Source organism: Vulpes lagopus, chromosome 11 (genome assembly GCF_018345385.1).
Source record: "Vulpes lagopus strain Blue_001 chromosome 11, ASM1834538v1, whole genome shotgun sequence".
In the NCBI taxonomy this organism is placed as follows: Eukaryota; Metazoa; Chordata; class Mammalia; order Carnivora; family Canidae; genus Vulpes; species Vulpes lagopus.
Genome location: NC_054834.1, coordinates 94990720 through 95018034, shown reverse-complemented (window position 1 = coordinate 95018034; position 27315 = coordinate 94990720). Strand labels below are relative to the sequence as shown.

The 27315-nt window shown below is 34.4% G+C and overlaps 1 protein-coding gene across 3 annotated transcripts in view; it reads left to right on the top strand.

The window, feature by feature from the left end:
• Positions 1 to 27315, top strand: part of TLK1 (tousled like kinase 1) — a 153076-nt gene that overhangs the window by 35295 nt on the left and 90466 nt on the right. For 2 of the 3 annotated variants that reach the window (XM_041722920.1, XM_041722919.1), the window contains exon 2: positions 11237 to 11355. In XM_041722920.1, coding sequence (XP_041578854.1) covers positions 11237 to 11355 — 119 coding nt within the window. Of the gene's footprint in view, positions 1 to 3577; positions 3597 to 11236; positions 11356 to 27315 lie in introns of those variants that run through there. The other variant, XM_041722921.1, reaches the window with a different exon arrangement.

Here is a 27315-nt window from a genome sequence, read left to right as displayed (position 1 = left end):
CCAGTGAAAATGCAGCAACATATGTGCAATGTGTCTATCCAGGGAAGTTCGCTAGAGACTCTGCATTCAAGATTTTTTTGAAGGTGCCTTCTTGCTAACATATACCAACCACATTATTTCTACGAACAATCTAGGCACTGTGAACCGCCCTTATCTATTAGAGAAAGGTAGGAATCTCTTTGCAGCAGATTCCTACTAAAGATGGCATCCTCACTGTGTTAACTCATTTCTGCACAGTTACCTTTTGACTCTGGATGGAGATTGCTGAGGTGGGTCTGGAAGAAATAAATACGTACATAACATTTTTCTTACCAGGCTTTGGGAGTCATTGTTCTAAGGAAATAATTCTGAATTCATACAAAGCATTTTAGGTAGAATGATGTTTGTTGCAGTACTGTTTTTATTTTTATTTTTTTATTTTTTATTATTTATTTATTTATTTTTTGCAGTACTGTTTTTAATAGCAAGAAATTAGAAACCTCTTGAATCACCAGTGGGAGGGGAATAATTAAATATATTACTGTACATCCATTCAATGGAACGTTAAATAGTTGTGAAATAATGTTCACGGAAACATGTCATAATGTAGAAGATTGCTTTTGTAGGACCATAAGATACAAAATATTAATTAGTGTAGAATCTTGACAGTGATGGCTACCAGACAGCTTTCTTAGTTTTGAAATTTGCACATGCTCTTAAGACAGATGCCCTCACAAAAATGTAGGGAAATATAAAAAGTTAACTTTTCATTATGGAAACTTTAAAATTTATTGAGGTAGAGTGATTATCGTAATGAACCTTAACATACCCATTACACACTTAAACATTTAATTTACTTGTAGGAAATGTAAGTAAATTTCATTAAAACATGTATACTGTATAGGATAGCATTAATACACAGTGAACTTACGTTAATTCATAAATTTATAATTTATCTGAAGTTGTTTTTAAGTCAAAGAATGGCTACTGCCACTTTCATTATTAACGTTAATTGGATTTTTGTGGGGGAAAGATTTTTCAAAAACAAAATAGTTTTTTTGGTGGGGCATTGGGATAACTATACTTTATATAACTATATATACTATACTTTTATAACTATATTTTTGAGGAAAATTAAACCCAAACATTATTGAATGGATGGAGGTTGTTATATAAATGTCTTATTTAGCAGCACTTCAACAAATGATAATTTTATTATGTCATCACTTTTAGGGTCTGTTTTTTTTTTTTTTTTTTTTGAAGATTTTATTTATTCATGAGAGAGAGGGAGAGGCAGAGATACAGGCAGAGGGAGAAGCAGGCTCCATGCAGGAGGCCCAGTGTGGGACTCGATTCTGGGACTCCAGGATCACTCCCTGAGCCAAAGGCAGACACTCAACCCCTGAGCCATCCAGGTGTCCCACTTTTAGGGTCTTTGGAAATGGTTGAAATTATGAATGTGGAAACATCTTTGAATGCCAGGGGCTACTATAAAGTGTAATGTTAATCACTGAATAAAAAGTATACAGAAAAATGGGACACTTGGCTGGCTCAGTTGGCTAGGGGTATGACTCTTGTTTTCCACTCAGGTCATGATCTCAGGATTGTGAGAACTATCTGGGCGTCTGAGTCTGTGCTCAGCAGAAACCTTTTGAGAGTTTCTCCCTCTGCCCCTTTGCCCCCTCTAAAAATAACTAGAGTCTTTTTAAAAAGTATGCAGAAGAAAAACTGGAAGAAAATAAACCTGAATGTGGTTGACATTGGTTACCCATAGGACTATGGGTGGGATTTTTAGGCTCTAATTTTTTGGTTTTTTGCATTTTCCTTTATTGGTGGCAATTTGGAGTTTATGAGCAATGGTAAAAAGGGGAAGAAGTAAAATTGCTTATTTCTTGCCTCTATGAAGATACATATCCTTTCCTCCTAAGGCAAACAACTTGTCATTGGGAAATAAGTGTTAAATTGGAAAATTACTATAATTTAAATAAAACTTGCTATAAATCAGACTCTTTAAATGTACAGATTTGCTGGAAGACTGATTAAGATTCAAGGGCCAACCTTATAAGGTATAAACTTAATAAGGCTTTGCATTTATCACTCCCATTTTGGCAGCTTTGAGATAATACACAGAAAATGTATGAGAATGATGTCACTCACAATTTCTTTGAATTCTGTATTCTGTATTGAATTTCTGTAAAGTAGTCATAATCATTTATAAGGACATGGCAGGATTCGTTATACTCTAGACTGTTCTGGTCATCAAGTAAATAGGTTAAACCATATGACTATTTTATATATTTGAAATGTTTGAATATAGCTTCATATGGTTCAACCTGTTAGAAATCATAATTTCTTATTCTTCATTAAAATGGATTTACTTATATATTTATCTGATGTTATAGGTTGATTGGGTGCCTGGGTGACTCAATTGGTTAAGCATCCAACTCTGATTTCGGCTTAGGTCATGATTTCTCAGGGTTGTGAGATCAAGCCCTGTATTGGGTTCTGCACTGGGCATGGAGCCTGCTTGAGATTGTCTCCCCCTCTCCCTCTCCTCCTCCCCACCCCCCCAAATAAATAAATAAACTAATAAATAGTTATAGGTTGGCATTTTTATTAAGACTGAAGGTACTAGAAAATATTACTAAAATTAAAATTTTTTTTTTTGAGTGTTTGAGTCTTTGGAAAGAAATGTGTCTTTGTAGAGGAATATTATGATCTTAATGGGTTTATGCACTCATTTATGTATCTGGCACCTAAACTTGAGATTCTCTGGGGTTGTAAAGCAATTTAGAGTTGGGAATGACGGTAAAGATTGTTTTTATTTTCATTGAGCTGCATAATTTATCTTAAACATGTCTGGGCATTTAGAGCAGATAGGGTTCCCTAAGCAAACAAGTTTTAAAAACTTTGTTTCTTCTTTATTCAAAGGTTTAGGCTAGTGAAATTGAAAGTGAGTAAACTGGAATGCTCTTGTCTGTTGCTTTCTCATCTCACATCACTTACTTGGCATGCAATTTTGGGGAGATTGCTTATTTTTCTAGGACTTAGTAAGTAGAAATTATGGAGGCTCTATATTCCAGAAACCTGCTAAGGGCTTATAAGTATCATCTCATTTAATCATAAGAATCCTATGGAGTAAAAAAAAAGAAAAAAAAAAAAAGAATCCTATGGAGTATGCTCTGTTACTAGTAGGATTTTATGGATGAGGACAGAGCTGAGATTTGAACTCAGTCTGGCAGCAGAACCCATACTCTTAACCCTAAAGCTATTTTGCTACAATAAATGTCCACAGAAATCCATTTTAGGAATCTTGTTGAAGATATGATAGAGATCATGTTGGTGAAATAATGCTTATGTTGAAATCACTATATAAAATCTAGAATATTTTATCCTTGTTTATTATATTACATTGTTTCGGGTAGTGTTTTAAAAGGTAGGTAATGCTCAACTTGGACTTCTTATGTAGAATACACGCAACTTCCCGGTCAGAGATTTACTTCCTGCTGCAGAAGAACTGTGAAAATAAGCCTTTTTTTTCATCCTGCCCTATTAGGAAAGAATAGACCAAAAAGGAGTACTGTGGAGCAGTACATCATCACTGTCCTTTTTTGAAGGTATATCAAAATGGTTATCTCTAGGGGTGTGGGATTTTGGGGGACAGAGAAACATTGGGACTTTCATTTTTGTATTTCTGTATTACTTATTTCAAACAGCATGTATTATAATGGGAAAAGGCACGAAACTAAAAAAGATTGTTAAATAATTAGGGATAGGATACCAGTTGACTTAAGAAAGTAGCAACTAGGTCAGGTTTTACTGAATTCCTATTTTGGACTTTTCTCAGAAAACATTGCTTTTTACATGTGTAAGCACATGTCTATTCATTCTCTCTCTCTCCCTCTCTCTCTCATACACACACACACACACACACACACACACACTCTTGTACTGCTCTTTTGGGATAAGGGGTGCTTAGTTGAGTGAATATAAGTTTTAACAACAGGTAATATGACTTAATCTCTCATTATCTCAATTTCCTTATCTTTTTTTTTTTTTTTTTGGTTTTTTTATTTTTTATTTATGATAGTCACACACAGAGAGAGAGAGTCAGAGACATAGGCAGAGGGAGAAGCAGGCTCCATGCACCGGGAGCCCGATGTGGGATTCAATCCCAGGTCTCTAGGATCGCGCCCTGGGCCAAAGGCAGGCTCTAAACCGCTGCGCCACCCAGGGATCCCTCAATTTCCTTATCTTTAAGACTGAGAACTATATGTTAAAATAGAGAAATAGATCATTAAAAAATATATTTGTATGTGTATATATAGGTGTATATGAGTATATGAGAGAGAAATTGGTTTTAAAAATAGCAAATTATTATAAGCCTGAAGAAGGTAGAGAAATAGTAGTTAGTTACATTACTTTGACATTAACAGAAAAAAATTAGGCATTGAAGTATATGCCATTTTGCCTACCTGGAAATTCTAATCACAGGGAGAAAGCTACAAAGGGAGCTTATACTGTCTGTCTATCTGTCTATAATATATGCCAATCTTTATTGGGCACTTGTAGCATACATATGTGGTTACATTTATTCAATACTCAGTAAATGACAAGTCTAGTTTAAAACTTTTCATATACCTTACTTTAACAACTATAAGGTACATACTTTTATTATCTATTTTATATATAAAGAGGCTGAAACATGGTTAAGGAACTTGGCCATGCTTACCCAGCTTGTCTATTTGTGTATATTTGTTTTTGATGAAAGAAAAATTAGCTGTTAGACATTTTTTATTTATAAGCATAAAACTGAGATTAAATTATTACTCATTCTCTAGGGTCATGACAGGGTAGAGAAGCAAAAAACCAGAACTCTGTGCTTTACTCTGATGCAAGCTATATTTCTTTATATGAGTAATTTGGTCTCAGTATGTCTGAAGTTTTGCTGTAAGGGTAACAACAAAAGCATTTAAAATGACTGAGTACCTTCTTTTTTTAAGTTTTTATTTATTCATGAGAGACAGAGAGAGAGAGAGAGAGACAGAGGCAGAGGGAGAAGCAGGCTCCCTGCAGGGAGCCTGATGGGGGACTCAATCCCAGGACCATGACCTGAGCCAAAGGCAGAAGCTTAACCACTGAGCCATCCAGGCATCCCCAAAATGACTAAGTATCTTAAAGATAAGGTGACCACTTTGACTTGGGAGTGGTTCCAGATCAGACCTGTGTTCTCTTTACCACAGGCTTATATAACTGAATGTATTAGAATCTGGCTTTCTGTGCTTACTCTTCGGTCATTCTAAATGAAATGTTTGGGGTGTGTGTCTGTGAGAGAGTATAGTTATGTATATATGTACAATACATATATATGTGTGTGTGGGTAGATGGATAGATGTATATAACTCAAATATTTCAGTGAAACAGACCCACATTTATGTGGGAATATGATAGATGGCCAGAGAAGTATTTCAAATTGGTGGGAAAGGTTACATTTGTGAGAAATTGTATGACATTTTCCTTTGGAAAAAATTACACCTATATACAATTAAATTGTAAATGGATTAAATTTCCAAATGCTAATATTTAATATCATTAGAAAAAAATGTGAGAGATGTTTTTGTTAGACTCATGGGGGAAAAAGGTTATGAAAAAAATTGGGCTACTTTTGTGATAGCTCATTTAACATGTTCATTTAAGTACCAAAAAATTAGGATATTTGGTTTTAAATTGGAAATCAAGCTGTGGAATAAATGTTGGAATGTAATGTATTCAAAAATAATAACTATGTTCACTATATGATACAAAATACTGTATATGAAAATATATTCTATTAACCATGTTAAAATAGATGTTTAAAGATGAGTCAGAAGTAATTCTAGAGTGTTGAACAGTGTAGTCATCTTAAATTCCTTTTGTTTTCTATACTTTGAAATGCATTAAAGAACTAATGAAAAGGAGTGATTTAAATGGAATATTTTATCCCGTTGAAATAATTTCTAATTTTATCATGGTATTTTTTTAGTCAGAGTTCTTTGCCTTATCTAGCATGATATGAAAGATATTAGTAGAAGAAAGACCTTAACTCTTCTGTATAAATCAGTTTATCAGATGAAATATAAAAAGTAACAAATTCTGGAATTAATTAAAATATTTTCAGACTTCAGAAAGTTTTAAATTTAAAAATGTAAGATAATGGTTTACTTGCAGATGACTATATGAGAAGGGTCTAAGTGAACAAACTCCTTTATTCTTTGGTAACTGGAATTAAACTTTTGAAAACGTGCTTTCTAGATATCATGATTTTGTTTTGACTATTTGCCAAGGAAGATGAAGTCTTAAGGTAATTAAAAAGTGATATAATGAAAGATAGAGGGCAAGCCCCGGTGGCTCAGTGGTTTAGCATCACCTTCAACCCAGAGCCTGATCCTGGAGACCAGGGATCGAGTCCCACATCCAGCTCCCTGCATGGAGCCTGCTTCTCCCTCTGCCAGCTTCTCTGCTTCTCTTTCTCTCTCGGTCTCTCATGAATAAATAAATAAAATCTTTAAAAAAAAGAAAGAAAAAAAAAACTTAAAAAAAAAGATAGATTCCTTGTCATAAAAAGGTGATAAAACTATAAAATAATGCTGACTAACCAGAACCAATCCTGTGTCTAAATACATGCATCTTATTTTATTTTATTTTATTTTATTTTATTTTATTTTATTTTATTTTATTTTATTATTTTTTTTACATGCATCTTTTTTTAGACTGGTCACCTTAGCAGGCTAAGTTTATAATTAAAATCTGTCAAGTGAGTGAGTGTATGTGTGTGTGTGTGTGTGTGTGTGTGTGTGTAAGAGAGAAATAAAATGTTTATTAGAAGGGGACATGACCTATTTCTGTAATGGGTAAAATTGTGGCCTTCATTTATGTTTCCCTAAAATTTTTCTTTATGGAATAGGATGTGATCTCTTATTTGGGTAGTGACATCTCATATTTTTTATGTGAAATTTTGGTTTAGCATAAATTTTATGGAGCAGTTTAGTAAGAATAATACCATAATTAGGAGACAGGTGATTGTATTTAGAGATGGATATTCTTTAAGGATAATATGGTCTTTATAGTAGCTTTTATAATTTCTTTTTCAAAAGTATAAACATTTATATAACAGAATTTAATGGATTATGGTGAAATTACGTATTCTTCAGGAAATCTCACCTCTTATAATTAAGGACCACATTTCTGATAAGTGTCAAAATGGTAGTTTGATTGCATAAAAAATTAAAATCTTTGAAATGTGCTTGTTACAATAGGAGTCAGCAAACTACCTATTTTTGTATGGTTAAAAAAACTGAAAGAATAATACTTTATGATATGTGAAATTCAAATTTTATTGCCTGTAAGTAAAGTTTTATTGGAGCAAAGCTGTTTTTGCATTATAATGGCAGAGCTGTGTAGTTGTGACAGAGACCCTATATGGCATTCTTATCACTTCATACAGCTTTTGGTGCGCTACAAATTTCAGTGCTGCTGTTATAACTTGAAAGTGTTTTGAGTGCCATGTGTATTGCCAGCCTGCAATATTTATTTTATTTTCTTATACCAGTGCATATCTATCATGTCAAAACAAGAAAAGAAAAATGGACTCTGAGTGCCATGCTTTTAAGGCACAGTGGAGTGTGTATTATTTTGTTGAATTAGAGAGCAGAGCAAAACATTTTTTCTATTATGCATTGATACTGTAGCTGTTAGAGAATGTATGTTGACATTATTAGATTAAGCATACACTATACTAGTCTCAACTCTGTTTTCTTAAAGTAACAGTCAATTTAAAATGGAATATCTTATCACAGCATAATTTCTTCATAAAAATAAAAATTGAAAATGAGGCTGCCACCAAAATAAGTTTCCAAGTGGCTCATTTGTTAGCCAAGCAAGGAAAACCATTTACTGATGGTGAGTTAATTAAATTGTTTGATGGCAGCAAAGAAATGTGTCCAGAAAAAATAAAGGCGTTTTAGACTAAATTTTTTTGGCCAGAACAGTTGATTTAAGAATTGGGGACATTTGAAGCAATATCAATAGTCAATTAAAAAACAAGGCAAGTGGTTTTCCTTGGCTCTTGCTGAGTTGACAGATGTTATTGATACTATTCAGTTGTTGTTGATTCAAGGTGTCAGTGCCAAATTTGAAGTGACAGAACAATTAGACTCCATGAACAGTCTGTGGAGAGCAACTACAAGAATATTTTCAAAGTTGAGAAAACACTAAGTACAATCTGAAGTGGAATCTGCTATGATGTTCTTTCTATACCTGATGGTCGTAAAAATTTGTGTGGAACAGAAAAAGGCTTAGTTGGATAACTTTACAAAGCTTGTAAAAATGTGAGGTGTCCAAAACTATGGTTATTGTGTTACTCATCAGTAGGTCCTTTGCAGAAGGTATTTGAATTTATCATGTGTTACTGAATCAATGTTGTCAGTGGTGCAGTTGATTTGCTCATATGGATTTAACTAGCATCAGCTGCATGAATTTTTGTTGGACACAGAAGCTGAATATCTTGACTGGGTTAGTAGTAAAATTTTTTTTACAATTTTTGACCTTAGGATTGAGATTGAAATTTTTCTGAATGAAACAGGATGGCCTTCAACCCCTATTGTCAAATAATGATTGGATTTGGAAATTAGCTTTCCTGCAGATTTGGAAATATTTTTTAAATTAACCTAAAATTCTGAGGCAAAGTAGTGCTTCATGTGAAATTAAGTTGCAGTAAAATCATTTCAGTGGCAGCTGATATTTGAATCACAAGTAACACAAAGCTGGTTTATATATTTCTCCTACTACTGTCAAAGTGAGATCTTCATTCCATATGAGTTTCCATCATCAAACTACAGTTCCAGCAACATTTTTCAGACATTGATGCAAGGAAAGTTTCCATATCTCAAAATCCATTTAATTTTACACTTAAGGAACCTTCTATTGGAAGTGATTAATCTGCAGTGTAGTGATTTATTTAAAACAAGTAACAAAAGAAGAATCTGACTTCTGTAGCTGCCTTCTAAGTAGTGAATATACTCAAAATCATGTACTTGTGGGTCGATATAAGTATTTAGCAGTACCTATCAGAAAAGACATTTCTAAGATAAGTACATAACTGATCAACATTATTGGTTGAGTATTTGCAGAATATTATGATGATAGGAAACTCAAGAGTATTTCCCAATTCCATTTTTTCATTAGTTATTATATCTTGAATTTTGTCAGTAAAAAGTTTCTAGGAAGCTATCTTTCTCATCATATAAATATTTACATGATTTCACTTAGCATATCTTCAAATTTCATCTGTATTGTGACCTGTGTCAAAATTTCCTTCATTTTTAATGCTGAATAATATTCCATTTTATGCATATACCCCAGTGTGTTAATCCATTCGTTCATTGACGGACTGTTAGGTTGCTTCTACTTTTGGCTATTGTGAATACTGATGGTATGAACATGTTGTGCAAAAGACCTATTGTAGTCCTTGCTTTCACTTCTGTTGGGTATATACTCAGATGATATTTTTGGATCATATGGTAATTCTGTGTTTACCACAGTGGCCGCACCAGTTTACATTCCCACTAGCCATGCATAAGGGTTCAGATGTCTCCACATCCTTAATAACACTTACTTTCTGTTTTATGATAGTAGCCATCCTAATGGGTGTGTGAAGTATCTCATTGTGGTTTTGATTTGCATTTCCCTACTGATTGATATTGAGCCTCTTTTAATGTACTTATTGGCCAGTTGTATATCTTCTTTGGAGAGATGTCTATTCATGTCCTCTCCCATTTTAAAAGATTTATTTATTTATTTTATTTTAGAGAGGGGGGGAGGTGGCAGAGGGAGAGAGACTCTCAAGCAGACTCTGTGCTGAGTGCAGAGCCCAACATGGGGCACAAGAGCCCCATGTGGGATTTGATGCTACCACCCTGAGATCATGACCTGAACTGAAATGGAGTCAGATGGATGCTCAACTAACTGAGCCACTCAGGTGTCACCCCTTGCCCATTTTTTAAATTGTTGTTGTTTAGTTTTTTGTTGTTGAGTTGTAGTATTTCTTTATGTATTCTCAATACCAATTTTCATGAGATACACAATTTGCAGGTAATTTTCTCCCATCCTGTCGGTTGCCTTTTGACTTTTTTTGATAATGTCCTTTGATGTGCAAAAGTTTTTAATTTTGATGAATTTTGATGAATTTTGATGACAACTTATTTTTTCTTTTGTTGCCTATGCTTTTGGCTTCATATCTAAGAAATCTTTGCCATATCCTTCCAAGATCATGATGCTTTCCCCTATGTTTTAAGAGTTTTATAGCTTTAGATCTGTAAATGCAAATGCAAGATCCCTTGGATATCAAGAAGAAATGGGATCAAAAGCAAAAATTGAAGGCTTCAGTTTTTTTATAGATAGTTACCTCTTTGAGATGGAAGAAAGAGGAATGGGCAGAAAATATATATTCAGGTAATATATAAGCAAGTAAACATGGAAGGATGGCCATTATCCATCCAGTCCTCTGTCCAGATAAAGATAAAAGGTAATGAAAGCAATTTTAAAAGGTAATATGTATAGGAATAACTGTTAACCTTTAAGATAGAGGAAAGTCAGAGTATGTAGAAGGGGTCTAGTTAGTTTAGTTTGAAAATGTCCACATGTGATTTGGGATTTCTCCTTATTCCTTTTGAGACCCACTCATGTATGTCATTTTTAAGGTTTTATCAGTAGAGAATTGGCAGATATAAATAAAAAATTTTAAGAGTTTAATTGAATTTTGGTTAGAATTTGTGGTGCTTTAGTCCGCATAGTAGCAATTACATGAGGATGCTAATTTTCCCCTTTAATTCTGCAGTGATTGTTTAATAATAGATGTTACCTCAGTGATCTGTTTGATACATGTATATTTTTCATACACCTGATAGAAACTGAAAACTATCAAATGTACAAAAATCTTTGGAATGTGACAGCTATAAAACAGTCTTTCCCAGTTTAAAATATACTCTGAATTGGGTGGAAAATAGTGCATTTCTTACTGTGGATTGCAGTCAGAAGTGTTGGAGATTTTTTGTTGGTTTTGATAAATGAATGAAAGACGTGATAAAAAATTTTAAAGTCTCATCTGTTGAATGCATTCATTAAGTTTATATTGACAACTAACTACATCTGTGTATTTTGTGTTTGTGTGTATATGAATATATGGTGGTTTTTTTTTGTTTGTTTGTTTTTTTCTTAATAGGTGCAATGGATGAGCTTCATAGTCTGGATCCGAGAAGGCAAGAATTATTGGAAGCTAGATTTACAGGAGTTGCAAGTGGGAGTACGGGGAGCACAGGCAGTTGCAGTGTTGGAGCAAAAGTAAGTAAAATGATAACTATTTGACACTTTTTCCTTGTATTAAATGACCCAGAATATATTTTTTAAAAGAATCCCACATATTGGTTAATAAATTATTAATTACTATAATTTTTATAACGCATAGGGGAAAATTTCGGTATTTATAAACCCGATTTTTAATATAGCATAACATACTTTAGTAGGGACAGTATAATACAGCATAATAGGTTTCAGGGTAAAACTGAGTTTAGTGAATTGAAGTGCTCTTCTCCCATTATATAATTTTTACTTTTCCTGTCCTTCGTCTCTTTCTTGCCTCTGTCACCCTTGTTCCTATCTGTATATGTTCCTATTTGTATAACTGCTACATAAAACTTTAGTGTATCTATTATGCCTTCAAATGGTAGATCTCAGATTGTCTTCAACTCCCCATTACCTCAAACTGTAGTGAATTTCATGTACTTTTTCTCTTATGGACCTCTGTGAGCATTTATTTAGGTTATATATGCCAGAGCAGAATTGCTTGGTGATAGGGTATATGAGTAGTAGAAGATTGCTATACAGAACACTTACACAGGACTCATCTGCACTTTCAACAGAATGCATGATCATTAATGTATCCCTACATCTCAGAAACACTTGGCATCATCTGGATTCCTCATTTTTGATAATCTAGCAGGTATAAAATAATATACATATATATTTCTACTTATACCACCAATTATTTTGAGCATTTCTTCATGTCCTTGTTAGCTTTTTGGGAGTCTCTTGTAAATTGTTCCAGTGATTGCCTATATTTCTATCAAGATTGTTTTCTTTTTCAGCTTTGTTCGTGGTATCCATTATTGATTGTATTGTATAGGATCATTCTGGAGGACACTTCAATTTTGTTGTAATCAAACCCCAGGTTTTTACTTCATAGTCTATAACTCTGAAGTTTTGAATAGCTATTGGTATACTAATAAAAATAGTTGGGTGCCTGGGTGGCTCAGTGGTTGAGTGTCTGCCTTTGGCTCGGGTCAGGATCCTGGGGTCCTGGGATCAAGTCCCACATTGGGTTCCCCACAGGGAGCCTGCTTCTCCCTCTGCCTATGTCTCTGCCTCTCTCTGTGTCTCTCGTGAATAAATAAATATAATCTTAAAAAAATAGTCATCACTGAACTATATGGGTCAAATAGATCCTTTTACGATTTTTTAAAAGATATATTCATTTATTTTAGAAAAAGAGAGCGTGTCAAGGGAGGGGCAGAGAGAAATCCAAGCAGATTTCCATGCTGAGTGCAGAGCTTGATCTCACCACCCTGAGATCATGACCCAAACTGAAACCAAGAGTCGGATATTTAACTGACTCTGCCACTTGGGCACCCCGTCCTTTTGCTATTTTTATATTTAAATATAAATATAAATATATAAATATTATAAATATTAAATATAAATTATAATTTATTTTTATATATTATATATAAATATTTAAATATATTTAAATATTAAATATAAATATATTTAAATATTTAAATTTTTATATATTTTATATTTATATTAAAATATAAGTTATTTTAATACTAATTTATAGCAGAAGGAATAAGACATAACGAAAAACAACTTTATTAGAAATTTTAATCAGAATTTAAACATATAAAACTCTCTTTGTATCATATAAATCTTGGTGCACAGGCATCATAAAAGACAAAGGATTATTGTCATGTATCCTTTGAGCATGAAGTAGTCCAGATTCTTGTAGAAGAATATTATATGATGAAGTCCTTCAGTTGAATGACTAATTGATGAAAATACCACATTTCCTTTTTTTCCTTACAAATATGTTATCTAATGCATTGATTCTTGAATTTGAGAAAATTCATCTAGGATAGTATCATTCAGCGACTCTGAGATTTCACTTATATAGTCATTGCCATCAGTTTTAGAGTCTAAAAGTGTTGTTACTTCCTTGTATTTATTTTCTGATTTGTCTAAGAATTATAAAACATCTTCCTCTGTCATTTTCTTCTCTTGACCATCTTGAGTGGAAAATGAAAATTTCTTAATTCTCATCTGGAATCCATGCAATCTAAAATCAGTCTGTAAGGCTGTCTCTAGTATTGTTTTTTTAAGTTATCTCCTTTTTTAAGATTTATTTATTCATTTGAGAGATAATGCACACACATACAGGGGGAGGGGCAGAGGGGGAGAAACCCAAGTAGACTCCTTGGTGAGCATGGAGCCTGTCATGGGTCTTGATCTCAATGACCCTGAGATCATGAACTAATCTGAAGTCAAGAGTTGAACACTTACCTGACTGAGCCACCCAGGTGCCTCTGTCTCTAGTCTTTTATACATTCTTGAAAGATGATGCATTTCTTTGACACTGTTGTGTCACTTTTTTAGGTCATTATATCTGCATTGTTTTTCTATCTCTACCATAAAAAACTACCAAAGAGTTGCTTAAAAATAACAGACATTTATATTTTTATGGTTCTGAGGGTCAGAACTCTGACATTGGTCCTATTGGGTTAAAATCAAGTTGTATGCAAAAATGGATTTCTTTCTTAGAGGCTTTGCAGGAGAGACCTTTTCCTTCCCTTTTCTAGCTTCAAGAGGCTGCTTGAATTTTTTGGCTGGTAGTCTCCTTCTGCCATCTTCAAAGCCACATTGATGCATCTCTCTTACTGTTCTTAGGAAGTCACATCTTCTTCTGACCAGAATCTAATAAGGTTCTTCACTTTAAGTACTCAGTGATTAGATGGGGCTCATGCCTGTCTGGATAATCTGGTATAATTCTCCCAATTCAAAGTCCTTCCTTACCCTTATGTGTGCAAAATCTTTTTTGCCTTGGAAGGTAACATTCACAGGTTCTGGGTATTAGAATGTGAGTGTCATAGGGGGCCATTATTCTGCCTGTATTATCATTATTCTATTTTTTTTCTACTGGTTTTTATTTATTTTAGCATAGTTGGGAGTAATTGGTAAACAATGGTGAGTAATGATGATGTAATTCCTAGGATGATTTAATAATAAAATATAGGAAAAATAATATCAATAAGATCCATAATGCATTTTAAATTTGTGAAAGGGGGGGGATCCCTGGGTGGCTCAGTGGTTTAGTGCCTGCATTTGGCCCAGGGTGCAATCCTGGAGTCCCGGGATCGAGTCCCACGTCGGGCTCCCTGCAGGGAGCCTGCTTCTCCCTCTGCCTGTGTCTTTGCCTCTCTCTGTCTCTATGTCTATCATGAATGAATGAATGAATGAATGAATGAATGAATCTTAAAAAAATTTGTGAAAGGGTCTATTGGATGTCTGGTGATTAATTATAAGATAGAATGGATTTTATTCTATTAAAAATAAGTTTTATTTTTATTCTTTGGATGTCTCTAAGAAGGAATAAAAGTCCCCAAATACCAATCTTCTTTTAGAGAGAGAGAGTGTATGAATGGGGGGAAGCGGGAGAGAGAGAGAGAGAATGTTAAGCAGGTCTACACCCAGAGCAAGCCCTCCATGGGGCTCTATCTCACAATCCTGATATCTTGATCTGAGTTGAAATCAGGAGTCAGACTCTTAACTGACTGAGCCATCCAGGCATTGCCACCCCCTCAGCCCCTCTGCCAAATATCTATCTTTACAAATAGGTAGAACTATTTGAAAAAGAAGCTCAAATGTTAAAATTGGGTTCAGTGGACCCTGAGGTATTCTAAGAGTTAAATACTCCTTCCCAACCCCTAGTCCACAAAGATACTCTATAAATTCTTCCTGTTAATTTTATAGATTGCAGTCATATTTACTTTAGGCCTCACCTTTTAGTATAGATAGAGATCCAGTTTTATTTTTCTGCATCTAGTGAAATACTTTTCTGAAGAACATGCTTTTTTTTTTTTTTAGGCATTTTTTAAAAGATTATTCATTTAAAAAAAAAGATTATTCATTTTAGAGAGAGGGGAGTGGGGGCAGAGAGAGAGATAATCTAGGAAGAAGACTCCTTGCTGAGTGTGGAGCTCCATACCAGGGATGATCTCACAACCCTGAGATCATGACCTAAACTAAAATCAAGAGTTGGACACTTAACTGTGACAGAGCCACCCAGGTGCCCCTCTCCACAGTGCTTCTTAAATCATATTTTTCCACTAATTGGTGATGTTACATTTATCATATATTAAGTTGCCATATACATATATGGATCTTTCTGAAATTTCTTATATTCCAGTGGTCTGTGTTCTTGTCCCACTATCATATTAAAAAAAAAAAAAAAAAAGTTGTGTTTTTAGTGTCTTTTTTTTTTTTTTTAAGATTTTATTTATTTGGCAGAGAGAGCACAAGCAGGGGAACAGCAGGCAGAGTGAGAGGTAGGCAGAGGGAGAAGCAGGCTCCCTGCTGAGCAGGGAGCCCAATGTGGGGCTTGATCCCAGTACCCTGGCACTGTGACCTGAGCCCAAGGCCGATGCTTAACCACCTGAGCCACCCAGGCACCCTTTGTGTATCTTTTTTATATGGCAGAGAAAGTTTCTTCTCTAATTTTCTTTTAAGGTTGACTCAGTTTTTTTATGGTTCTTTATTCCATCATATAAAATTTGAGCATCATTTACTTTTAGCATTTGGATATTCTATTAACAGTTGTTTATTTTTTCCTTAAAAGATTCAAATAGAACTCTTACTTTGAATGCATTGCATTTATAGATTAATTGAGGGAGTAATGAAATCTTTATGAGATGAGGTTGTCTCATCCAAATACATGAAATGTGTCTCCATTTATTCAGTTTTCCCTATAGAGATCTTAAGAATTTTTGGCTGGGGGTGGGGGTAGCCTCTGTGGCTTAGCGGTTTAGTGCCACCTTCAGCCCAGGGTGTGATCCTGGAGACCTGGGATTAAGTCCCACATCAGGCTGCGTGGAGCCTGCTTCTCCCTCTGCCTGTGTCTCTGTCTCTCTTTCTCCCTCTCTCTGTGTCTCTCATAAATAAAATCTTAAAAAAAAATTTTTTTTTGGCTAGTTTTTATGAATTCTTTTGGCTAATTGCTGGATATTTTAAAGTTTTTGTGGCTGAAGTATTTTTTATTTTCTAGTTGGGTTATTGCATACCTATGAATTGTTTATAGTTTGATCTCGTATATAGCTGTCTTGCTGTTGGCCTTTTCTTTTCTTTTTTTTTTTTTTTGGTTGTAACAGTTTGTTGATTCTCTAGGTTCTCTAACCAATAACTATCTTCCAAAAATGACACTTTTATTTCTTACACCTCATATGTATATTTTTTTCTTTATATGTCATGACCTTCAGAAATGGAAATATTTTTTATTGTTTTGAATGAAATTTACTCCACATAAACAACTGTCTAAAGGGAATGAAAAACTTTATTTGTAATTTTCAAAATATTGAAAGAACTCAGCTATTCTTCATCTAAGAGAAATGTATTAAAAAGAAGTGTGGTATACATATTTACAATGGAATATTATTTAGCAATAAAAAGTAAGAGACTAACTTTTGCATGAATGTGTCTCAGATAAATGCATTATGCTAAGTTAAAATAAGTCAGATCAAAAGACTACATACTACAATACTTATTCCACATTTTTTTTTTTTTTGTAAATGTATGCTCTGCCCTCAATGTGGGGCTCAAATTCACAACTCTAAGATCAAGACTTGCATGCTCCATTCACTGAGCTAGCCAGGCACCCCACCTTTATTTCCTTTTTAAGACAGGGGTTATCAATGGGGATATTTTGAGCTATCTTTACTTATGGATTTCTAACTTAACTGTATTACCTTTTGAAAATATAGTTTGTATGACATTAATTCTTAAATGTGCCCTGTATTATAAGTATTTCATATCTAATAGGTCTTAGTTTTTTTGTTCAGATTTTAAATATTTCCTTGTGTAGCTTGACCATTTTCTGAGTGGTGTGTTAAAATCTTTAGCTGTATAGGAAATTTTGTCAGTGATATTGTAATAGCATTGTATTGTGACAGATGGCAGCTACACGTGTGACCATAGCATAATGTATAGAGTTGTCTGGGCACTGTGTGTAAACTGTGCTTCAATTAAAAAATCATTAGCTGTGATTATTAATGTATTTCAGCTTGTATTTATCAATAATTGCTTGATATATTTTGAGGCTGTATTTTTATATACATATATCTTCTCATTTTTCTTTTTATAACCATAATTATTTTTTTCTTAAATACTTGTTTTCTTTTTTTCAAATCTTAAGATTAGTATCTTTGGCTTTCTTTTCATTCATATTGATCTTAGATATAGGGATATAATTCTTTTATTTTTACTCATTTTGTTTTAATTTTATTTCTTGTAGACCATGTGTGTATTTTGATAGAATATTAGTATTTTTACCTCTTAAATGGTGGGTCTAGTCCATTACATTTATTGTAATTATTGTTATTTTCTGACTTGGTTCTACTATCGTCTAATGGCTTCTAATTACACTTTACTTTTATTCCCCTCTACCCCCTTGCTTTCCATTGGTCAAAGGGAGTTTTTCCTGGTGTTTTTTTTTTTTTTTTAAACACATTTGGGTCATAATTATTCAATGATTTTCTTTCTTTTTTTTTTTTTTTTAAGATTTTATTTATTCATGAGAGACAGAGAGAGAGAGAGAGAAAGAGTGTGCAGAGACATAGGCAGAGGGAGAAGCAGGCTCCATGCAGGAAGTCTGAAGTGAGACTGGATCCCCGGTCTCCAGGATCACGCCCTGGGCTGAAGGCGGCGCTAAACCGCTGAGCTACCTGGGCTGCCCCTTTTCCTGGTGTTTTAAAGTAACATATTCTATTTTTAGTATTATGATGATACTTTCTACACTCATTTATGTATTTATTTTATTATATTTTATAGTCATATATTTATACATTGCTGCAGGATTTCTCCTCCACCGCCCCCCCCCTTTAAACAACTTTTACTTTGAAAAAATATTATGCCTATAGAAAATTGAAAATATTGTTCAAAGAATACTTGCATTCTCTTTATTTAGATTTAAGAGATGTAGAGACGCCTGGGTGGCTCAGCAGTTGGGCGTCTGCCTTCGGCTCAGGGTGTGATCCTGGAGTCTCGGGATTGAGTCCTGCATCGGGCTCCCTGCATGGAGCCTGCTTCTTCCTCTGCCAGTGTCTCTGCCTCTCTGTCTCTGTCTCTGTGTCTCTCATGAATAAATAATAAAATCTTAAAAAAAAAGATGTAAACATTTTTGCAAATTTTTGTGCTCATGTATAGACAGTCCCTATTATCTTTTCTCTATTATCGTTGTGGTCTCTGCAAGGAATGTGAACAGATTTTTCTCCACGAGCCCTGCTTGATTTTAGTGGATAATAGTACTTAGGAACCAATCTCGGTATGCTTGTTGTTATGTGGTTAGTCTCTTGGAAGAATGTCAGCTAATACAGAATCAAAGTTAACATTCAGTATTCTGCAGCATAATTACTAATTAAGGCAAGGATCATCTGGAAATTAAAATCATTTAGTAAAATGTTTTTGAGACCATTGTATTTTTAAGGTCTTAAAGTTTCACATTTTAGATGAGTTACTTATTATAAAAGAGAAAATGGGTATTTAAAATGGAGAGATTTGTTTGTTACCACCATAATAAGCAAGGTCAAATGTTTTTATTGGCAGTGACCCAGTTTGACGTTAGGTGCTTTCTTAGGTGATGCAACAAGAGGAATACAGATCACCTATAATTCTCATGGTGGAAGTGTTGGGGTTTTTTTTTCCCCCATGGTGGAAATGTTTGATTTGAATGTAGTCATAAGAAAATACTCCTGCAGCATCTTGCCAGACAATTGGCCTGAACTCTTTCTTCAGAGTGTTCAGTGCCATGAAAAACAAAGGGAGGCAGAGGGACTATTCTAGATTGGTTGAGACAAAAGACTCATAGCCAGATTGAATCTGTGATTCCTGATTTGCTCCTGGATTGGGAGAAAAATGGTTATAAAGGATGTTTTTGAGATAGCTCAGGAAATTTGAGTATGAACTGTATATATGTTGGATGATGAATTAATGTTGGTTTAGGGTTCTTTCTGGATAAGCTTGTATTTTTAATACTTATTTAAGTTTAAAAATATAGATGAAGCTACAGAATGTAAGATAGTGTTGAGCAATGACTGTTATAATGGTTTTATTAAATTCGTGGTTATAATGTATCTGTGAAAGTTTATATTAGTATTATAAGTATTATAAGCAAGTTTTACTAATGGTAAATCTGGAGTTTGTAAAGTAGAACTAAAAGCACAAGGATTAAATTTCTGACAGTGATGGTGCTCTGGGAGAGGGAGAATGGGAGAAAGATATGAAAATCATCTAGGAGCATAGAGTAAAAAATTGATTTACCTGTAATGATGTATGTTATGTTTGCTTAAAAGTAAAGTACTAAGCATAGGCAACAGAGATACTATAAATAGAGCTTCTAAATTACTGTGACAGGGTTGGAGGAATAAAAAGAAATCCAATAAAAGTAAGGGAGAGAGAAGAAACAAAAAATCTTAATTTTAACTATTATATAGAAAGAATAAAGTTAAGTATATATTATCACAACAATTGAGAACCCATCTTTAGGCTGTTGACAAGAAATATAAAAAATGACAAAGATTGGAAATAACTGGAAAGAAAATATTTCAGGTAATCGCAGGGAAGAAAGTAAAATTGAATATAAGTTTGATATCAGTTTCTCCCCTAACTCAGAACCTTCCAAAGATTTCCCATCACATTAAAAATACAATCAGTGTCTTCATCATGCCATAACAAAACCTTCTGATCTAGCTTTAAACTAATTGCCCTATTCAACTAACCGCTGTCCCAGTACACCCACATTGTTTTGTCACTGCTTCAAACATGCTTTTTGCTTACTTCAGATGTTTGCTCAAGTGTCACCTCTTCAAAGAGGTTTTCTCTGTCCGCTCTATGTAAGAAGATAGTTATATCATTTTACCCCTTTCTCCACTTAATTTCTTTAAAAGTACTTACTGGTTCCTTACTAATACTAAATATATATGTGTTTTTTTAAATTGCCTGTTTCCTTTCTTGTACAATATAAACTCCATGGGCCCTTAGAGTTGCCTTTTTTTTTTTCATTACTATACTACCTAGCATCTGCATAGTACTGAGGCCCTTGATAAATATTTTTGAACATATGAATGAATGTCAGATAAACATTCTTCAGAAACAAAAGCCTAAGTGGTACAAAGATAGATACTTTTTAAGGACTAATAATCCATAAGGAAGATATGATAATTATAAACATTTATAGATCAAGCAGTTCTAAAAATACATGGTGAATTTATTAAAATGCAATTATTGTGAAGGATTTTAATATCCTTTTAAATTTTGACTATATATAAAACAGGCTATATAGGATTTGCAGTTTGTACAATATAATCTATAGGCTTGATTTGATGGATACACATACACATAGAATAGTCAGTCCTCTTTATTTGAGGATTCTGTAATTGCAGATTCACCTACTCAAATTTATTTGTAACCTCAAAATCAATTCTCTGATTACTTTTGCTAGTCATTCAAGGACCTGTGCGTGTGCAATGTTGAAAAACTTGAGTCACCTGAGGCTGAACAAAGCAACATTCTGCCTGTGTGTTTCAGCTCTCATAGTTTAAACGTGTGTTCTTTTCACAGTAACTTAGTGCCATGTTTTTTGCTTTCTTGTAATTTTTTTGGTGGTAATTTTGTGTTTAAAATGGCCTCCAAGAGGGGATCCCTGGGTGGCACAGCGGTTTGGCGCCTGCCTTTGGCCCAGGGTGCAATCCTGGAGACCCGGGATCGAATCCCACATCGGGCTCCCGGTGCATGGAGCCTGCTTCTCCCTCTGCCTGTGTCTCTGCCTCTCTCTCTCTCTCTCTCTCTCTCTCTCTTTGACTATCATAAATAAATAAAAATTAAAAAAAAAATGGCCTCCAAGAGTAGTAGTGCTAAGGTGCTATCTAGTGTTCTGAGCACAAGAAGGTTATGAGGTGCCTTAGAAAATATGTGTTCTATGAGCTTTGTTTATGCATGAGTTACAGTGCTGTTGGCTATGAATTCAGTGTGAATGAATCAACAATAAATATTAAATAGGGCATCTTAAAATAGAAACACACTTCTATACAGAACAAGGTTATATATTAATTGCTTAACAAAAAATGTGATATGAAGCTTGCAGGACCCTAACTTTGTATTTCCCTGAGTGGCAATGATTCAGCAGCATTCACTAATTCAGTGTTCACAGCTAATCCAGAAATTGACTGGAAAGAGAGAGAAAACTTTTATTCTGTCATATGATACTTCTATTATTTTACCTCAGTCCTGCTTCACCTGTTTACTTGCACAGATCCTTGTGGTATGAGTTTGTAGCTCTGGTGTAGGATTACAGGTAAAAGGTAAAGGTAAATATTATAAAGTGTACTAATGTACAAGTTAATTGTGTACCTGTCAGGTTGGGAAAAGGAGCTAAATGTAAAGATTTCTTATTTTACATAGGAATCACACATGGGAAAAAAAAAAAAAAAAGGGATCCCTGGGTGGCGCAGCGGTTTGGCGCCTGCCTTTGGCCCAGGGCGCGATCCTGGAGACCCAGGATCGAATCCCATGTCGGGCTCCCGGTGCATGCCTGCTTCTCCCTCTGCCTGTCTCTGCCTCTCTCTCTCTCTCTCTCTCTCTCTCTCTCTCTCTCTGTGACTATCATAAGTAAATAAAAATTAAAAAAAAAAAAAAAAAGAATCACACATGGTTTAAAGAATTTAAAAGTCGTGTATTTTTAAGGGTAAGGTAACTATTTGAAGAATTTAAAATTAAAAAGATAAATATATCAAGAAGGGGAAACTGTGGTGCCAGTGAACTAAATCTTACATGGCAGAGTCAATAAAGAGCTTTTTGAAATATAGTACATATAGTAGAGTACTCTGCACCTGTTTGAAAGAAAGGAGTTAGCAAAGGAAAAAAGGAATGAAGAATTTATTCTGTGTTGATTTGGAATATTCCAACCTATATTAAGAGAAAAGAAAGCAGTGCAGGACAGTCTGCATAATGTTATTTTTTTGACTAAGAAGGAAGGAAACCAACTTCATGATTCATTTGTTAGACCCATAGCCTCTAGAAAGATAATAAAAAACAAAGTGAAGCAGTCTATTTGTATTGCCTATTCAAAAATTTCATTAAAAATCGCTTTTTAAAAAATGGTTGTCCCTGAATGTTGGGACTGGTATGGGAGGGAGAAATTTATTATTTCTGTAATGAAATTTTTTTCCATGTGCCTGTGTTGCTTTTATATTTAAAAAAATGTCCCATGAGTGTGTTGCCTCTCACCCCTCCCAAAATCTGTTTTTGGAAGGCTTCAAAATGTGTACATAACTAAATATCTGAGTATATAAATGATTATGTACTAGGTTTTATCAAACTTTCTTTCCCCTTCTATGCACCTTTCTCCTCAATAGTTTGAAACTTTTATAATCTTTCCTTTTATAATTCCTTTTTTTGTACACAAAAGTGTACATTTTGGGGGAAACCCCATACACATTAGCAACAACTTTCCCATTCCACTGCTCTCCTACCCTACAATTTAGCCTTGGCAACCATTAGTCTGTTATCTGTCTTATGGATTTGCCTCTTCTGAACATTTTATATAAATGGATTCATACAGGAGCCTCCTTGGTGGCTCAGTTGGTTAAGCGTTTGCCTTTGGTTCAGGTCATGATCCCAGGGTCCTGGGATCTTAGCCCCACCTCAGACTCACTGCTCATCCAGGAATCTGCTTCTCCCTCTCCCTCTGCCTGCCACTCTGCCTGCCACTCTGCCTGCTTGTGCACACACTCTCTCTATCAAATAAATGAAATAAAAAAAAATGGATTCATACAATACGACATTCTGTGTCTACTTTCTGTCTTGGTGGACCTGCCTATTCTGAGTATTTCCATAAATGGAATTATACAATATGTGCCATTTTGTATGGGTCTTTTTCCACCTAGTATAGTGTTTTTTTTTTATAATTCGTGAATGTTGTAATATATATTAGTACTTTATTCCTTTTTATGACTAATATTCCATTGTATTGATGTATCAGGTTTTGTTTATTCAACATTTGGTGGACGTTTGCGTTTCTGTTTTTCAATGTGAATAATCTGAATCCACACTGATATAACTGCTTTCAACACTGGTACAGGTTTTTATAGAGACTTATGTTTTTAGTTTTCTTAGGTATATACCAAGGATTAGAATTAAGTTACTGTGGAATTAGCACAGGAAAGGAAAAGATAGGCCAATGGAAAAGAATGTAGTTCAGCAACAGACCCATTTATATATATAACTTGATAGATGATAAAGGTAATAATACTGCAGTGCAGTGGGGAAAGGGATAATCTTTTATAATAGATGATGGATCAGTTGAATATCCTAGGTGGGGGAAAATGACTCTTGACCCTCACCTCTTACCATAATACAAAAATTAATAGTAGATAACTTGCAGATCTAAATATGAAAGATAAAACAATAGAGATTTAATAAGAATAATGACATTTCATAAATGGGCCACAAATATTTAATAAATGTAATTATGTTCAAATGACACCAAAAAATAGTATGAATGAAAAGACAAGTCATAGAGTATTCATATTCAGAATTATGTAAAGAATTCCTACAGATCGAGAAGAAAAAGACCCAAATCCATGGTTAGAGCTGCAAACTGTGCCAACTTATTCTACCACCTGTAATGAAAATTGGCAGAACTGTGTTCTCTTCTTCCAACCCTATATTCATTCTAACCAAATCCATGGTTAGAGCTGCAAACTGTGCCAACTTATTCTACCACCTGTAATGAAAATTGGCAGAACTGTGTTCTCTTCTTCCAACCCTATATTCATTCTTCACAGAAGTAATCCTTTTTATCATACAGGCTTTTATTATGTTTTCTTTGTATTTCTAAGTAATATTATGTGATTATATATGTACATAAATATATACACATACACACGTATACATATTCGTGTGTATGTGTATACAGACTCCATGATTACATTTATCCATTTGTACAACTTTCTGTTTTCCCTGTAGTTAATGGTTGATTTATGGTTTTTAGTTTTTTAGTATTTTTTTTCCTCAAATCTGTTTGACCATGGAACTACTTTTCCTCTTTTTTGAAATTTCCTTCCTCCTTTTTTTTTTTTTAATTTATGATAGTCACACACAGAGAGAGAGAGAGAGAGAGAGAGGCAGAGACATAGGCAGAGGGAGAAGCAGGCTCCATGCACCGGGAACCCGACATGGGATTCGATCCTGGGTCTCCAGGATCGAGCCCTGGGCCAAAGGCAGGCGCCAAACTGCTGCGCCACCCAGGGATCCCAAGTTTTTTAGTATTCAGTGGAAGCATCTACATAGTTATCAGCAGAGGTACCAATCTCTGATTATTTTCAAATACAAGTTTTTCTTATATTATTTCTGTTTTCTTTAGACATCCTTCCTGAAATTTTGTTGTTCTGTTCTTATTTAGGGATAGTTGCTCTCTCCTTCTACTGGATGCCTATCATCCTGGAATCTCCCCTCTTAACTATCATGGGAATTCTTCCTGTGTCTGTCCTGTATTTCAGTTCTGCTTCCTGTATGCCATCTCTTGCTCTTTCTTGGTTTATTCCTTTGCTTTGGAAGAACAGATTCTCTGGTTATTCCCTGAGGGAAAGGTAAATGAGTATCATATTTGAGACCTTATATATTCTCCTCCTCCCATTGGTTGTTTGTCTGCATGTAGAATTCTAGGTTGGAAATCATTTTATTAGAATTTTAAAGGTATTGTTCCATTGCCTTCTTGCTTCCAAAGTTACTGTTGAACATTCCAATGTCATTCTGATTCCTGATCCTTTGTAAGTAATCTGTTTATTCTTCCGAAAAGCTTTTATAGGATCTTCTCTTTAATCTCTGGCATTTAAAATATTTTATTATAATGTGCTTTGATGTGGGTCTTCTTGAACCAGTATACTTGGTCAAAAGTATGTCCTTTACTCCTGAAACCAGTACTACGCTATATGTTAACTTACTTGAATTTTTTTTATTTTTTATTTTTATTTTTATTTTTTAAAGTTTATTAAGCAAACTTCTTCTTTTTTTTTTTTTTTATGATAGTCACAGAGAGAGAGAGAGAGAGAGAGAGAGAGAGGCAGAGACACAGGCAGAGGGAGAAGCAGGCTCCATGCACCGGGAGCCCGACGTGGGATTTGATCCCGGGTCTCCAGGATCGCACCCTGGGCCAAAGGCAGGCGCCAAACCGCTATGCCACCCAGGGATCCCCCCCCCCTTTTTTTTTAAAGCGTATGTCTTTCAATGCAGAAACTCCTGCTTTCTAGTTCTAGAAAAGTTTCTTGAATTATTTCTTTGATAATTTCAGCTCCTGGATTTATTTTCTTTCTTTCTTCCTTTCCTTTCTTTCCTTTCTTTCTTTTCTTTCTTCCCTCATTATTTGAACCAGGACCTTTGATTCTCTAATTTTCTTTTCTCTTGAACTTTTTGGTCTCCTTCTGCGAAGATTTCAAGTTTATCTTTGAATCTATCCATTTTTTCTTTTTCTTTTAGCTATTATATTTTCTTTTTCCAGGAGGTTTTTTTTTTCTTCTTCCTTTTTTTGATGGTGGTTCTCTAAATATTTCATTTTTATAGTTTGCTGTTATTAGGGTATTTAGTGATGGTTCTATTTTTCTGTGCAGTTTTTTGGTGCCCCCTTGGTGGTTTTTATTTCTTATGGATTTCTTTGTTTTGTTTGTCTTTTCTCAGATATATGGTGGTATTGGGCTTTGTTCATGTACATGCATTAGGCACTGAACAACTTATGGGAAGCTTTGTGTGAGTAGGTAGGGCTTATTTACCAATAGGTTTTGTACTAGGATGACATGGATGGGTCATTTTTATGAGAGATTTTCTGTTTCTCCTATTTATAAGTCTCGTATCTTGAGATACTTTGTTTTCTTAGAAATTCTGTAGTTTCCTATCTGTGGGGTATATTCTCAAGTGCCTTCTGGTAGTTGGGTGTGTTTTTTTAAGTTTTATTTATTGTAGAGAGAGAGTGTGCATGCATAAGAGGGGGAGAGAGAGAGACTGCTGAGCATGGAGCTGGACATGGAGCTCAGTCTCACAACCCTGAGACCATGACCTAAGCTGAAACCAAGGATCACATGTTTAACCCACTATGTCACACAGGCACTGCTAGTTCTTTATATTTTTTCCAGAATATATAGTTATTTGTGGGAATATTGGCATGATGAAATATTCTATTACTTCGAATAGAATCTCTATTATATATTTTATTGTTTGTTTTAAAAGACAAAATTCCTTTATGAACTTCTATCGATACTCCCAAATCAAATCAGAACAGAGTTTTTAGTTACGAAGTTACCTTCTTTCTATACTAAGAGTTGTGGTTCTCAAGGACGTAAAGCATATGATAGAGTTACATAATTATTTGCTCCATTCTGTATCTTACAGCAGTCTCAAAATAACAATAGTTGTACTGTCACAATGACAGTACAATGTGATAATTTTAAAATTAAAATTTTAAAGTTAAAAATTTTTTTGCTTGTGCTTTCCGTAAATTTCCATCCCGTATTTTTAAAAATATTTTATTGGGCAACCCTGGTGGCTCAGCAGTTTGGCGCTGCCTTTGGCCCGGGGTGTGATCCTGGAGACCTGGGATCGAGTCCCATGATGGGCTCCATGCATGGAGCCTGCTTCTCCCTCTGCCTGTGTCTTTGCCTCTCTCTCTCCCTCTCTCTGTGTCTGTCATAAATAAATAAATAAAATATTTAAAAAAATAAATTAAAAAAAATAAAAAATATTTTATTAACTTTGCATACATTTAGCCATTATGTTTTATACTCTCTTCTTTGTACTTCTTATTTAATCTTTACCAACAAGTAAATAATATTTTTTATTTTTATTTTTTAAAGATTTTATTCATTCATTCATGAGAGACACAGAGAGGCAGAGATATAGGCAGAGGGTGATGCAGACTACCCGCGTGGAGCCCAATGT